General features: G+C 37.6%; 1 protein-coding gene across 1 annotated transcript in view; it reads right to left on the reverse strand.

The window, feature by feature from the left end:
• Window positions 1-16848, reverse strand: part of LOC128701426 (location of vulva defective 1-like) — a 384351-nt gene that overhangs the window by 122990 nt on the left and 244513 nt on the right. Inside the window, exons 29-30 of the mRNA XM_070100373.1 lie at window positions 15006-15195; window positions 3696-3816 (exon numbers count right to left, since the gene is read on the reverse strand). Of these exons, the coding sequence (XP_069956474.1) occupies window positions 3696-3816; window positions 15006-15195 (311 nt within the window). The remainder of the gene's footprint in view (window positions 1-3695; window positions 3817-15005; window positions 15196-16848) is intronic.

Genomic DNA, 16848 nt, shown 5'->3' on the forward strand with positions numbered 1-16848 from the left:
AAAGGTAGCTTACGAGAGGTTTTTACAAAGCAGAAGTGTTATAAGAAGAGCAGAGTATATGGAGAGTAAAAGAAAGGTGAAGAGAGTGGTGAGAGAGTGCAAAAGGAGAGCAGATGAAAGAGTGGGAGAGGCACAGTCAAGAAATTTTAATGAAAATAAGAAAAAATTTTGGAGTGAGTTAAACAAGTTAAGAAAGCCTAGGGAAAGTATGGATTTGTCAGTTAAAAACAGAGTAGGGGAGTTAGTAGATGGGGAGAGGGAGGTATTAGGTAGATGGCGACAATATTTTGAGGAACTTTTAAATGTTAAGGAAGAAAGGGAGGCGGTAATTTCATGCACTGGCCAGGGAGATATACCATCTTTTAGGAGTGAAGAAGAGCAGAATGTAAGTGTGGTGGAGGTACGTGAGGCATTACGTAGAATGAAAGGGGGTAAAGCAGCTGGAACTGATGGGATCATGACAGAAATGTTAAAAGCAGGGGGGGGATATAGTGTTGGAACTTTTGTTTAATAAATGTATGAAAGAGGGGAAGGTACCTAGGGATTGGCGGAGAGCATGTATAGTCCCTTTATATAAAGGGAAAGGGGACAAAAGAGATTGTAAAAATTATAGAGGAATAAGTTTACTGAGTATACCAGGAAAAGTATACGGTAGGGTTATAATTGAAAGAATTAGAGGTAAGACAGAATGTAGGATTGCGGATGAGCAGGGAGGCTTCAGAGTGGGTAGGGGATGTGTAGATCAAGTGTTTACATTGAAGCATATATGTGAACAGTATTTAGATAAAGGTAGGGAAGTTTTTATTGCATTTATGGATTTAGAAAAGGCATATGATAGAGTGGATAGAGGAGCAATGTGGCAGATGTTGCAAGTATATGGAATAGGTGGTAAGTTACTAAATGCTGTAAAGAGTTTTTATGAGGATAGTGAGGTTCAGGTTAGGGTGCGTAGAAGAGAGGGAGAATACTTCCCGGTAAATATTGGCCTTAGACAGGGATGTGTAATGTCACCATGGTTGTTTAATATATTTATAGATGGGGTTGTAAAAGAAGTAAATGCTAGAGTGTTCAGGAGAGGGGTGGGATTAAATTATAGGGGAATCAAATTCAAAATGGGAATTGACACAGTTACTTTTTGCTGATGATACTGTGCTTATGGGAGATTCTAAAGAAAAATTCCAAAGGTTAGTGGATGAGTTTGAGAATGTGTGTAAAGGTAGAAAGTTGAAAGTGAACATAGAAAAGAGTAAGGTGATGAGGGTATCAAATGATTTAGATAAAGAAAAATTGGATATCAAATTGGGGAGGAGGAGTATGGAAGAAGTGAATGTTTTCAGATACTTGGGAGTTGACGTGTCGGCGGATGGATTTATGAAGGATGAGGTTAATCATAGAATTGATGAGGGAAAAAAGGTGAGTGGTGCGTTGAGGTATATGTGGAGTCAAAAAACGTTATCTATGGAGGCAAAGAAGGGAATGTAGGAAAGTATAGTAGTACCAACACTCTTATATGGATGTGAAGCTTGGGTGGTAAATGCAGCAGCGAGGAGACGGTTGGAGGCAGTGGAGATGTCCTGTCTAAGGGCAATGTGTGGTGTAAATATTATGCAGAAAATTCGGAGTGTGGAAATTAGGAGAAGGTGTGGAGTTAATAAAAGCATTAGTCAGAGGGCAGAAGAGGGGTTGTTGAGGTGGTATGGTCATTTAGAGAGAATGGATCAAAGTAGAATGACATGGAAAGCATATAAATCTATAGGGGAAGGAAGGAGGGGTAGGGGTCGTCCTCGAAAGGGTTGGAAAGAGGGAGTAAAGGAGGTTTTGTGGGCTAGGGGCTTGGACTTCCAGCAAGCGTGCATGAGCGTATTAGATAGGAGTGAATAGAGGCGAATGATACTTGGGACCTGACGATCTGTTGGAGTGTGAGCAGGGTAATATTTAGTGAAGGGATTCAGGGAAACCGGTTATTTTCATATAGTCGGACTTGAGTCCTGGAAATGGGAAGTACAATGCCTGCACTTTAAAGGAGGGGTTTGGGATATTGGGAGTTTGGAGGGATATGTTGTGTATCTTTATACGTATATGCTTCTGAACTGTTGTATCCTGAGCACCTCTGCAAAAGCAGTGATAATGTGTGAGTGTGGTGAAAGTGTTGAATGATGAAAGTATTTTCTTTTTGGGGATTTTCTTTCTTTTTTGGGTCACCCTGCCTCGGTGGGAGACGGCCGACTTGTTGAAAAAAAAAAAAAAAAAAAACTGCAAGTCCCTCCCAAGAAGCTCATTGCTAGTAATCCTTTCCTTAAATCACTTGTTAAAGCAACTGCTAAAGAAGAAATTTCTCGCCTAGCTGGTAGTAATAAGTTATCACAAGTTATATACAGTGATGGATCTATATAGGAGTCTTCTGGCAGGGCTGCATCTACTCTTGTTTCCACCTCCCTAGTTTTTTTTTTTTTTTTTTTTTTTGTCAACAAGTCGGCTGTCTCCCACCGAGGCAGGGTGACCCAAAAAAGAAAGAAAATCCCCAAAAAGAAAATACTTTCATCATCATTCAACACTTTCACCACACTCACACATTATCACTGTTTTTGCAGAGGTGCTCAGAATACAACAGTTTAGAAGCATATACTGTACGTATAAAGATACACAACATATCCCTCCAAACTGCCAATATCCGAAAACCCTTCCTTTAAAGTGCAGGCATTGTACTTCCCATTTCCAGGACTCAAGTCCGACTATATGAAAATAACAGGTTTCCCTGAATCCCTTCACTAAATATTACCCTGCTCACACTCCAACAGATCGTCAGGTCCCAAGTATCATTCGTCTCCATTCACTCCTATCTAACACGCTCATGCATGCTTGCTGGAAGTCCAAGCCCCTTGCCCACAAAACCTCCTTTACCCCCTCTTTCCAACCCTTTCGAGGATGACCCCTACCTCTCCTACCCCTAGTTATGAATAATAATAAATTTGTTGAGTTAGGCATAAGAATTAACATCTGGGCATCTACACTGCAAACTGAACTGTTTGCAATCCTAATGGCACTAAAGCTAACCTATGACACTGAGTTTCACTCTACCATCATTACTGATTCTACGTCATCACTGAAGGCTCGACTCATATAATGACTCCAACAACATGCTCATTGGAGTAGCCAGGCATAGATACTCAAAAATCTGGGACAAAGGAATTAATGTACAATTGCTATGGATCCCATCACACATTGGATTACTCTTTCATGATAAAGTTGATATGTTAGCCAAGAAAAGCACCCAGAAGAAGAATGTAGAGTATAACTTTGGTATATCTGTGTCTAGCATTAGGAATAATATTAGGAGAGAAGTAAATAATGAAAATGATTGTTATAGGAATGCAGTTAGAAGCCTGAGTAGATCTATAACCCACTACGATAACATAAACGTAGATAAATATGTTTATGGAGCAACATGCAATGTGAACAGACTGACTGATGTTGTAGTGGCCAGGCTTAGGCTTGGCTGCAAGCACTTCTGGCAGTTTGGGAGACACACAGATGATGATCAAACTAAATGCATTATGATTGGAAAAAGATTCTCTGTCATTTCATAAGGAAAAAATAATATTTTTTTTTTTTTTTTGAAAAATTTTCGACCCTGAGAATGAGTTTGAGAGAGGGCCTCTTGACCCTCAAAGGGTTAATTACAATGAGAAAGTTACCTCTGTGCAGCCATGCTTCATCATACTGTAGCTCCATCTCCTCTTCATCCTCCTCAGAGTCATCCTCTTCCACATCATCAGGTTTACAAATGGCGCTCAGCAATAAGGCCATAAAGAATATCTGTTAAACAGAATTAACAGATTACACAAAGTACTGAACAAATTTAATTTCTTTTCATTAAGCTTTTACGACCATTTTCCCTAATACAGAGTGATCCCAGATGAAAAGTACATTAACCATCACTCACTCCACAGCTTCCTTTCTAAGAGAGCAAAGATGTCAGTGTCAATGTTTTGTGTTAACACTACTATTTTAAATATACAGAGTTTTGTTACTTATAACAACCACTGTAATTTATAATCTTATATTCAGACATCTTAGTTAGGTTAAACTTAACCCTTTGACTGTTTACGCCGTATAAATACGTCTTATGCACCACTGTTTCTGACGTATATATACTCAATAATTCTAGCGGCTTCAAATCAAGCGGGAGAAAGCTGGTAGGCCCACATGTGAGAGAATGGGTCTGTGTGGTCAGTGTGCACCACAAAAAAAATCCTGCAGCACACAGTGCGTAATGAGAAAAAAAAAACTGATCGTTTTTTTTGGATTAAAATGCCGACTTTGAGGTGTATTTTCGTATAGTATTTATCGTTGTATTTGCATTTTCATGGTCTTAGGTGATAAAATGGAAAACATATTACAGAAATAGAGATGATTTTCATTACTTTGATGATGAAAACGACCTTGAAACTGAGCTCAAAGTAGCGGAAATGTTCGATTTTTACCAATGTTCAGGAGTAAACAAATCGCACCACACGTCCAATACACGTCAACTGGGGAGTCTAATATTCTTTCACTAGTGCACTGATATTATTTATACCATTTTTACAATAATGCAGTTGTCTGCATAACAGTAAATTTTGTATTTTTTTGTATGAAAAAAAATCAAAATAGAAAGCAATAATAATATGAGAGGGGCCTAGAGATGTGACTAATGAACAGAGGATATGTTATTTTAGTGCCAAGAATGTCTACCCTATTTTGAAATTGGCATCTTTTTTAATTTGCGTGAAATTGGCCAAATTGCCAATTTCTGACCACCATATTGGGTAGTTCAAATTGGTAAATGGGCGGTTTCTTGTACTCAGCTGATAGATAAAATGGAGATCTAAAGAAATAGCTATGACTTTGGTCAAATGGAACAACAGAACTGGCTGAAAATAGGGCTCAAAGTCAGCGAAATAGCTGATACGCATATGTCGCTGAGACCGCTAACTTTGCGGGAGTGTAATTCCGTGAGTTTTCGACCAAATTTCGAACTTTTGGTGTCATTACCATCGGGAAAAGATTCTCTATCATTTCATAAGACAAAATAATTTTTTTTTTTTTAAATTTATCGACATAGAATGACAGTTTCAGAATGGGGCCTGCAACAGTCAAAGGGTTAACATTCACAGTCTACCATTAGCCAATCAATGTTAAGTAATTTTAGGTTCTAGTTTTAGTCTACCCAAAATTCTTTGCATAACTAAAAAATTACAAGTGGAAAACAATCTCTATAAAACAGAGTATTTTCTTGGAAAATAAACATTTAATATTAGCCCCTCACCAGCGTCAAGGTTCCTTGATGCTGGTGAGGGGCTCTTGATCTACGGAATTGGATCTGTGCTCCAGTTCCCTAAAATAATAGTAATAACAATAATAATAATAATATGTAATAATAATTATTATTATTATTTTTTTTTTTAACAAGTCAGCCGTCTCCCACCAAGGCAGGGTGACCAAAAAGAAAGAAAATCCCCAAAAAAGAAAATACTTTCATCATCATTCAACACTTTCACCTCACTCATACATAATCACTGTTTTTGCAGAGGTGCCCAGAACACAACAGTTTAGAAGCATATATGTACATAAAGATACACAACATATCCCTCCAAACTGCCAATATCCCAAACCCCTTCTTAATGTTATAGGATTAAAATAAAAAAAAAAATAGGGTCAGTACGTACTTACTGAGATATGAGGCTGCAAAGTTAGCACTTAACCCTTTGACTGTTTACGTCGTATATATACGTCTTACACGCCACTGTTTCTGACGTATTAATACGCGTAAATTCTAGCGGCTTCAAATCAAGCGGGAGAAAGCTGGTAGGCCCACATGTGAATGAATGGGTCTGCATGATCAGTGTGCACCACATAAAAAAAATCCTGCAGCACGCAGTGCGTAATGGGATTAAAACGCTGACTTTGAGGTGTATTTTCGTATAGTATTTATCGTTGTATTCTCGTTTTCATGGTCTCAGGTGATAAAATGGAAAACATATTACAAAAAAAGAGATGATTTTGATTACTTTCACGATGAAAATGACCTTGAAATTGAGCTCAAAGTAGCAGAAATATTCAATTTTTACCAATGTTCAGGAGTAAGCAAATCACACATGTCCAATACACGTCAACTGGGGAGTCTAATGTTCTTTCACTAGTGCACTGATATTATTTATACCATTTTTACAATAATGCAGTAGTCTGCATACCAGTAAATTTTGTATTTTTTTGTATGAATAAAAAAATCAAAATAGAAAGCAATAGTAATATAAGAGGGGCCTAGAGACGTGACTAATGAACAGAGGATATGTTATTTTAGTGCCAAGAATGTCCACATTGTTTATTCTGGACTCTATTTTGAAATTGGCATCTTTTTCAATTTGCATGAAAATGGCCAAATTGCCAATTTCTCACCACTTTATTGAGAATTTCAAATCGGTAAATGGGTGGTTTCTTGTACTCAACTGATAGATAAAATGGAGTTCGAAAGAAATAGCTGTGAGTTTGGTAGACTGAAGCAACGGAATTGGCTAATAACAGGACTCAAATTCAGCGAAATCGCCAATACGTACATGTCGCCGAGACCAGTAACTTCGCAGGAGCGTAATTCCGCGAGTTTTCAACCAAATTTCACACTTTTGGTGTCATTACCATTGGGAAAAGATTCTCTATTATTTCATAAGAAATTTTTTTTTTTCCAAATATTTATCAACATAAAATGACAGTTTCAGAAAGAGGCCTGTGACAGTCAAACGGTTAATGCTCACCTGACAGCAACATTGGATCCTGCAGCTTGCAGAAGTGTTGCCGATATACCTTTTTTCTCATTTTTATATTATTTTATATAATTTTTATATTATGATAATTACAATTTATTGTAGTTCTTATCATTTCATAACCAATCTTTGTTATGACACTAATATTAGGTACTGAAATTGTACTCAAATTGTCACAAGCACATTGACAGGTGGACATTTACACCTGCCTTGGTCATTTACTATTGTCTAGGAATATATACGAAGTATTTATAGGTCCCAGCAATGTTTTGGATACACAGGAGTATAGAAGAAGAAGAAGGAAGAAAGAAGGAGGAAGACTGAAGAAGGAAGAAGAAGGAAGAAGTTCCCTTGAAGTAATGTGTAAGACAAATGTCAATGACAAGCATCCAGGAGGGCAGGATAAGATGAGATAAGGGATGACATTTGATGGGCACCAGCAAGGGTGCAGAGATAAGATAAGGGATGACATTTGATGGGCACCAGCAAGGGTGCAGAGATAAGGGATGACATTTGATGGGCACCAGCGAGAGTGCAGAGATAAGATAAGGGGTGACATTTGATGAGCTCGTATCTCTGTCTCTGATTATCTGTCTCTCTGTCTGCTCATCTCTCTCTGTTTCAGAGAGAGCCACAGTGAACCAACAGGTATTCTTATGCACTATATCCACAAGCACAGTATAGCACTTCGGATTTTTTAGGGTATCCTAGGTAATTTACACTATGTATAATTGTATTTATAGATAGTAGGTTGGTAAACAGCAACCGCCCAGGGAGGTACTACCATCCTGCCAAGTGAGTGTAAAACGAAAGCCTGTAATTGTTTTACATGATGGTAGGATTGCTGGTGTCCTTTTTCTGTCTCATAAGCATGCAAGATTTCAGGTACGTCTTGCTACTTCTACTTACACTTAGGTCACACTACACATACATGTACAAGCATATATATACACACCCCTCTGGGTTTTCTTCTATTTTCTTACTAGTTCTTGTTCTTGTTTATTTCCTCTTATCTCCATGGGGAAGTGTAACAGAATTCTTCCTCCGTAAGCTATGCATGTTGTAAGAGGCGACTAAAATGCCAGGAGCAAGGGGCTAGTAACCCCTTCTCCTGTATAAATTACTAAATTTAAAAAGAGAAACTTTCATTTTTCTTTTTGGGCCACCCTGCCTTGGTGAGATTCGGACGGTTTGTTGAAAGAAGATAATTGTATTTGTGTGTACCTGTGAGACAGATAAAAAGTGTGTACCTGTGAGACAGACAGAGACAGATAGACAGACCCTAAACTTGGGGTTAACATCACTTTCCTCTTAAAAGGGGAGTGTTAATATAACATTACATCAATGAATCCTTGGTGTTTGCCACACTGTTTGCTCTAGCTGGCGCTCAATTTAACTGGCACTCCCACAAGGTACTAAGTGGTCCCAGATTTTTTAATATGGTGCACACCCAGTGTTAAGACCCATTCTATGCTCACCAGGCATCTCAGGCCAATTGTACCAAATCTGGAGGCAGGAAAAATAAAACGTACATATACGTGGGAAGAGCATATACAGTGGACCCCCCCCCCCCCCGAGTTTCGTGATTAATCTGTTCCAGAGAGCCCGCCGAAGGTCGAAATTCATGAAACACGAAACCATTTTCCCCATAAGAAATAATGGAAATAAAATTAATCTGTTCCAGACACCCAAAAATATTAAAATATTTTTTTCAAATTAAATAAAGATTTACATAATGAAAACAATCAGAAATCAAGTAAATGCATTTAAAATAAATAATAATAACATTACACTTACCTTTATTGAAGACTTCTGGGTGGATGGAAGATGGGAGGAGGTGATAGGAGGAAGGTGTACACTACTGTTTGGAAGGAGAATCTCCTTCCATTAGGACTATAAGTAGCAAATCCTTATCTGGGGTTACTTCCCTTCTTCTTTCAATGCCACTGGGAACAACTTGAGAGTCACTGGACCCCTGGCACACAAAATATCTATCCAGAGAGATCTTTTTCTGGCGTTTCTTTAAGATTTCCCTGAAGTGGGACACAACACTGTAATTGTACATGTTGCAGATACGGCTTGTTTCAGCTTGGTCAGGGTAATACTTTTCAAGAAAACTTTGCAACTCATTCCACATTCCACACATGTCCTTAATCACTGAAGAAGGCACCTCATCCACTCCCTCTTCCTCCTCCTCTGAAGCAAGTTCCTCGGCTGTGATCTGATGCTGTTCTAGTTGAAGTTCTTGCAGTTCGTCAGTGGCTAGCTCTTCCCTGTGGTCCTCCACCAACTCTTCCACATCCCCGTCACTCACTTTATTTACCAAAGGGCTTGCACTAGCTTTCCTTGGGTCCATGATGACTTATTTAGCAGTTGCAAGCACAAAAAACAATGGATTATTATGAAATGTATTCTATGAGCCCGCGGGGTGATGGTCACGTGTTGGTAAACAATGGCACACTGAGCATGAATGGCGTGGGAGACTGGCTTTGTGTGCATGGTGACGGGCGGATGGGTACCAGACGGTCGCCAAAACACGAGTTTTTTCACGAAACTCAAGGCCAAATTTTTCCAAAAAAACTCGCCAAAGTTCGAATTTCGCGAAAGTCAAGGCTGCCGAAACTCGGGGGTCCACTGTATATATATGCTTGAACCATTTAGGGGTTAATGACACTTGCCTAACTCATTTCTGAAACATTTTGAAAGGGAGGATGAAACAAACCTCCTTGTACAGGTTTTTATTGAAATGACCTGCAGATGAAAGTGAGGAAAGTGTGGAGAAAAAGCCAAAAATCAATGAAAAGTGAAGTGAAAAATAAAATTGTAGCAATTAGGTTCAGCGATAAAGTTTAGCACTAAGAGTGTACCAAGCAAGTTAAGCGATTAAGCGATAGAAAAAGGACAAAATGAAACTAACTCCTCCAAAGTTATTGTTGGTGTTTATAGGGCCACTGATAACATACGCTACTCTGCCTATCTTTTCCCACTCTCAACCTCCGCCAGCATCTCTGCTCCAAGGTCAGTGTGTACGTACACTTTATACAGTGGCATTACTAGGGTTGGCATCACCCGGAGTGGCATCATTGGTGTCACCCCCATGAAATCCAAGGGTGGGGGGATGAGGGAAGCAAACTCCAGTTACGTCACTACTGTATGCCCAATGACTACTGTTTAGCAATGAGAACATTTAAGGGCCATAAACCGAACAGAAGAATGCTTTTCAACTTATTAATGATAAAATAAATAATCGTAGTAATACAACTACCATCTGACTTATGACCTGCTCGACATACGACCATTCAACTTACGGCCGAGTTTTGTATGCCAAATTTCTGGGAAATAAACAACTGTTTGTGTTGTACACAGTGCTTATCCTAAACCTTACGGTATAAAATACAGTACTAACAGTATAAAAATAAAGTAAAAAATAAAATACCAAAATAAAACAATAAAATAAAGTCATTACAAAAAGTGATGTTGATATTCAGTAGTAAAGTTCGACTTATGACTGGTTGGTCGGAACCGAACTTGGTCGTAAGTCGGATGGTACCTGTATTGAGGAAACAAACTCAAATGCCACTTTGAGTACCAGCAACAGATCCTACATTTATTCATCTTCAACAATGCAAAAAAACTTGAAAAATAAAGAAAAACATTGCAATATTGGAGAAACACTAATTTCGGTTTGACCTTGAGTACATGTAACATCTCAGTTAATCAGATCTTACATTTCTTTGCCCTCAATCCTGCAAAATCATCTATCACATCATCAAAATCAATGCTGTCGACTGACCCATTTTTTATAGATAACATTGCTAAGTCAGAGATTCTGGATTGACTCACTGTGGACCATAAATAGTTTTTAATCAGCTTCAACTTCGAGAAACTCCTTTCATAGAAACCACAGAAACACATCTAGTAAGGAACAACCTCAGGCAGTGTGAGAGAGTTGGAAGAGATTCAATGAAATCCCACTCAACTGTGAATGTTAGTGTATCCAATGCAGTTCAGTGCTTAACTTTTTCAAGTTCAATATCAGCAGCTTGTAGGTGCCTCCTTAGTCTTGGTATTTCAAGCATGAGCTCATTCTTGCTGCGAGTCTTGAAACCATCACCTCCAATTCTTCTTCAGTAACTTGCACAAGATTCTTCATCTGAATAACCCCAAACATGGCTGCCACATCCTTGATTGCTTTTGATCGCCTCTCGAGCTCATTATGAAAATGATCAATGCACTCCAACATCGCCCCCGTTTTCTTCCTGTAGAGTGAGTCCGGAATCTCTTGCCTGCTCCCCTGCCATCCTTTCCTTTAACCTGATTCTCCTCTCTGTTGAAAATCCTACTCCTCACGTCAGTGATGAGTGATCATAGTGATGCCAGGTGGATTAAGTATTTTTCCAAAATGTCATAAATAAAATTATCGATTTATCATAGTTTTTCATATAGCGTCACTGAGTTTCCCTATACATGTATAGGCCTCTTTGTACTCTGTAATCACACAATAGGCTATATAGAAACAAAGGATTTTTTCTTATGTTGCTACAGCACTGTTTTGGGCATTAGCGTCACCTTTAGAGTCTCTATGGTATCACCCCTTGATTATGTCCCCTAGGGCTCCCCCCCCCCCATTATGATGCCACTGACTTTATATAACCAGTTTATTTCTTTACACTCTCTATTATGTTTTAATATGTTTTTATACAATATTTCTTATTCATAAATACACTGTTTCAGTGTTTTCCTTATGAAACTAGTGATCCAGTACAGTTAGTCTCACAAACGCTCCATTTTCTCTTATAGTAAGAGCCACCACTAGTCACATGACATATTTTATTCATTCTAGATTATATATCATGTTTCCATGTTATTTATATTGTTTATTATGTCATATCAGATGAATTGTGATAGATAAATAAGCCATAGAGTTGGTATTAGCATCATATTAAAGTATTTGTCCTGCATCTTGAGAGAAGGAATTTCGCTGAAACGGATTAATGGCATTTCAATTAATTTAAATGAGACAATTGATCTGACATACAAGTAAACTAAGTTACGAGCTAGGTCACAGAATGGATTAAACTCGTATGTCAAGGTTCCACTGTATACGTATATAAAACATGAAATAACTTTAAAACACTTGAAATTTTGGAAAGTTTCCAGACATAGTGGAGAGATGTGCTCATGGAGAATGTAAGCAAACTGGGTGGTGCATGGTGACCATATTAGAAAAACAAGTGAGGGGAGCTGTACAGCGAGTTTTGGTCATAATATGAAATGTGCGAATTAGCGGAACACCATAAGGTGAAATGCCGTAAAACAAGGCCCTACTGTATATGTACAAAATTACTCATACTGTTATTACCTTATTAATCTTAAGGAAATTAAGAAGAGATGTACTTGTATCAAGGATGAATATGGTGAATATTTATTTGCAAAATTTAAATCCAATAACTTAAAAAACACCTATAACACTTGGAGTAATCTACAGAGTACCTCAGACAAATACTTAGACATATAATGAAAACCTAAGAAACACAATAACTAACTCAGAGATGACTAAACATCACCTGATACTTACAGCTGACTTGAACATTAATCTCATCCAAGAACTTGACACACAAGTAGCTGAGTTCACAAACAATATGAGCAACTGCTTGCTTCTACCATCAACAACTAAACCAACAAGAATCCCCAAGACAAGTGACTTATTATTTGACCACATCTGGACTATATCCTGAATAAAAGCAAGTATAATCACAGCTAACACTACAGAATGATAAGAAAGAGATGATTGTAGAGGTTATGAATGAAAATAAGCTGAATGTCCTGGCTCTAAGCGAAACAACAACAATAATAATAATAATAATAATTTTATTTTAGCATGATACATGTTTGTACAAAGGAGTATAACAATTATGTGTACATGCCAAAAGCACCTTTATATGTAGAGCATTTTGGGCAAACTTAAGACATACTTAAGATTAATAAGGCAATAACATTGCAGTAACTGCATATATGGTCATTAGGTGAGTTACAATGAATACAAGAAAGTTGAATAGTCTATCAGTTCATGATATATGCTTTAATAAGATTGGTAGAGATGAATTACAGTTTTGATTATTAACCTAAGGTGGATATAATGAAATGAAATAAAGCTAAAGGGGGTAGAAGAGTTTCAGTGGGGAGAAGTAAATGGGATTAGGTCAGCAGTTTCCAATAGAGTTAGAGCTAAGGAAGGAGTAGTAGTAATACTGAAGATTAAGTTATGGCAGGAAAAGAGGGAATATAAATGTATAAATTCAAAGACTATGTGGAGTAAAATAAGGGTGGGATGTGAAAAAGGGGTTATAGCAAGTGTTTATGCACCTGGAGAAGAGAGAAGTGTAGAGGAGAGAGAGAGGTTTTGGGAAATGTTGAGTGAGTATGTGGGGAGTTTTGAACCAAGTGAGAGAGTACTTGTGGTTGGGCATCTTAATGCTAAAGTGGGTAAAAATGTTGTGAAGGGAGTAGTAGGTAAATTTGGGGTGCCAGGGGTAAATGACAATGGGGAGCCTTTAATTGAACTATGTGTAGAAAGAGATTTGGTAATAAGTAATACATATTTTATGAAAAAGAGGATAAATAAGAAAACAAGATATGATATAGCACGTAAATGAAAATAGTTTGCTAAATTACGTACTGGTGGATAAAAGGTTGATGGGTAGACTACAGGATGTACATGTTTATAGAGGGGCAACTGATATATCAGATCATTACTTAGTTTTAGCTACAGTTACAGTTAGAGGTAGATGGGGAACAAGGAAAATTGCAATGGCAAGTAAGAGAGAGAGGTGAAAGTTTATAAACTAAAGGAGGAGGAAATTAGGGTGAGATATAAGCAATTATTGGCAAAAATGTGGGCTAGTGCGAGTGTAAGTAGTGGGGGGGTTGAAGAGGGGTGGGATAGTTTTAAAAAATGCATTGTTAAAATGCGGAGCTGAAGTTTTAGGCTATAGGAGGAAAGAGGGGTGATTGGTAGAATGAGGAAAATGGTGCAATAAAAGAGAAAAAGAGTACTTAAGAGAAGTTTTTACAAAGCAGAAGTGATATACCAAGGGCGGAGTATATGGAGAATAAAAGAAAAATAAAGAGAGTGGTGAGAGAGTGCAAAGGAGAACAAATGATTGAGTGGGTGAAGCACTGTCAACAAATAATGGTGAGAACAGGTTGTTGGTTGGTAGATATAGGTAGTAGGCTAATACACAGCAACCATCCAGGGAGGTAATACCATCCTACCAAATGAGTGTGAAACAGAAGCCTGTAATTATTTTGCATGATGGTAGGATTGCTGGTGTCTTTTATCTGTCTCAAAAATGTTATGCAAAAATGTTATGCACATAATGGGCCCAAAGATCTGGAATTCATTGCCAGAACATGCAAAACGTCCCCTGCCTGCAAATCAATTTAGGGCTCTACTTAAAAATGATCTCATCTTCCAAAATTAACCATGCAAACATTATGCTTTATCACCTAATCAGCAACTCAAAAAATTAAACATTATTTTAAACATTATTTCAAACTTAAAATTGTTTCTATTTCATATTGTAAATAGTGTTAAATAGATATACTGTTAACTTTTATGTACTTTATCTCAACTATAAATTTTATTACTGCAAAGCACTAGCTACCTCACTACATCCATGCACATTTAAACATCCCAAGTTTTTTTTTTTTTTTTTTTTTTTTTTAGTAAGCTGTACGGGAAAAGAAGTTACTAGCCCAATGTTAGTAACCCCTTAGTTGACTTTTACAACATGCATGGCTTACAGAGGAAAAATCCTCATTTCACTTCCTTGTGGATATAAAAGGAAAATAATAAGAACAAGAACTATAAAGAAAAAAACAAGGAAAACTCAAGTGTGTGTGTATGCATAAATGTGTACATGTATGTGTAGTGTGACCTAATTGTAAGTAAAAGAAGCAAGATATACCTGTTATCTCAAGTATTTATGAGGCAAAAAAGACAATGGCACTCCATCATGTAAAACAAATACAGGTCTCTGTCTTATACTCATTTGGCAGGACAGTAGTACCTCCCTGGGTGGTTGCTGTCTACCAGCCTACTACTATAATTAGTAAAATATGTATTATTTATATAGTGAGTCAAAGAAAACAAATAAGTGCAGATGAATAACACACACACCTGATGAAGAGACAAATCTTTACCTTCACAGGATCAATAATGAGAATATCTGAGAAGATAGCAAGAATCAGAGTTGAAACCCATTTACTAGTCTTAGCATTTCCAAATGTGATGCCATACATCAGGAGGAAGAAGCATGAGCAACCGATGCAAACTGCAACAAAGGCCCAGCCTACCAGGTTGAACCACCATGGCAACATGCATTCCTTCTTTCTGTGGAAGATTTTATTATCATTAATATTAGTATTAATTATTATTATTAAATTTTTTTTTGGAACATGCTGGCCATCTTCCACTGAGGCAGTGTGACCCAAAAAATAAAGAAACACTTTCACTAAAAACAAGACAGGAGACCTAAACAACTTACCCCCACTCATGTATAAAAAAGCTTCTCATGTGTTGTCACCAATTACTGCAACTCTCTTTAACAAATCCATTGAATCGTCCACCTTCCCATCCATACTCAAGACAACAAGGGTCACCCCAATCCTCAAAGGAGGTGATCCAACGGAATTGAATAACTATAAGCCTGTATCAAATTTACCCCTATCTAAAATGTTTGAAAAATTAGTTCACAAACAAGCCTACTCCTGTTTAGTATCTCACAACATACTTAGCCCCTGTCAGTTTGGATTTAGACCGAAAAAAAGTACTAATGATGCAATTATATATATGCTTGAACTAACATATTTGGCACTAGAAAAAAATGAAATTTCCCTAGGACTTTTCATAGATGTACCAAAAGCATTTGATACAGTTGACCATGACCTACTGCACCTAAAACTCGAACATTAAGGGGTCAGAAAACACTTTCTCTATTACCTAAAACCTCATCTTAACAATAGATTAGAGATTTTGCCACCAAAGTGGCTAGTTTATTGTGCACCCCATATCCATGCTGTAGAAACCAGTATGTATACACAAATGGGGCTAATTCCACTACACAACCTGTTCTTGTTGGAGTACCACAGGGTAGTGTCCCTGACCCACTTCTCTTTCTCACTTACATCAATGACCTCCCAAATGCATCAAAGTTCTTTAAACCCATTTTATTTGCAGATGACACTACTTATGTCTTCTCTCATTCAAACACAACCATACTAAGAGACACTGTAAATGATGAATTACTAAAAATATCTACTTGGATGACTACAACATAATTATTCTCAATATAGAAAAACTTACTTCATGCTATTTGGAAACAGAGCTTCAAATGTACAGCTAAACATAGTGATAAATGGTTAATCCATTTCAAGACGCACAGAAGGCAAATTTCTAAGTCTCCACCTTGACAGCAGACTCAAATTCCAAACCCACATACAGCAAATATCCAGGAAAGTCTCCAAAACAGTAGGCATCCTATCAAAAATACGGTACTATGTACCCCAAATGGCTCTTCTTGCTGTTAAATTAGACACATGTGCAACTCTTGGGTATCTTTATTGAGGAAACGTTTCGCCACACAGTGGCTTCATCAGTCCGTACAAAGGAGAAACTTGAAGAACAGGAGGAGAATGAGGTGATCAGTCCCTCAACCTTGAGTCAATGTGGTCAGTCCATCAATCTATTCATGAAGCCACTGTGTGGTGAAACGTTTCCTCAATAAAGATACCCAAGAGTTGCACATGTGTCTAATTTAACAACATGTCGGTTCTCTGAACCATTCATCTACAAGGCTCTTCTTGCTCTTTACCACTCACTCATTTGCCCTTATCTCACCTATGGTATTTGTACATGGGCTCAGAGGAAATCACCTTAAACCTTTAATAATCCAAGAAAAAGCTGCAATGTGACTGATTACTAACTTCTGTACTAGATAGCATACTCCACAGCTTTTCAAGAGTCTTAACTTGCTTAATATACAAA

This window comes from Cherax quadricarinatus, chromosome 72, assembly GCF_038502225.1.
Source record: "Cherax quadricarinatus isolate ZL_2023a chromosome 72, ASM3850222v1, whole genome shotgun sequence".
NCBI lineage: Eukaryota > Metazoa > Arthropoda > Malacostraca > Decapoda > Parastacidae > Cherax > Cherax quadricarinatus.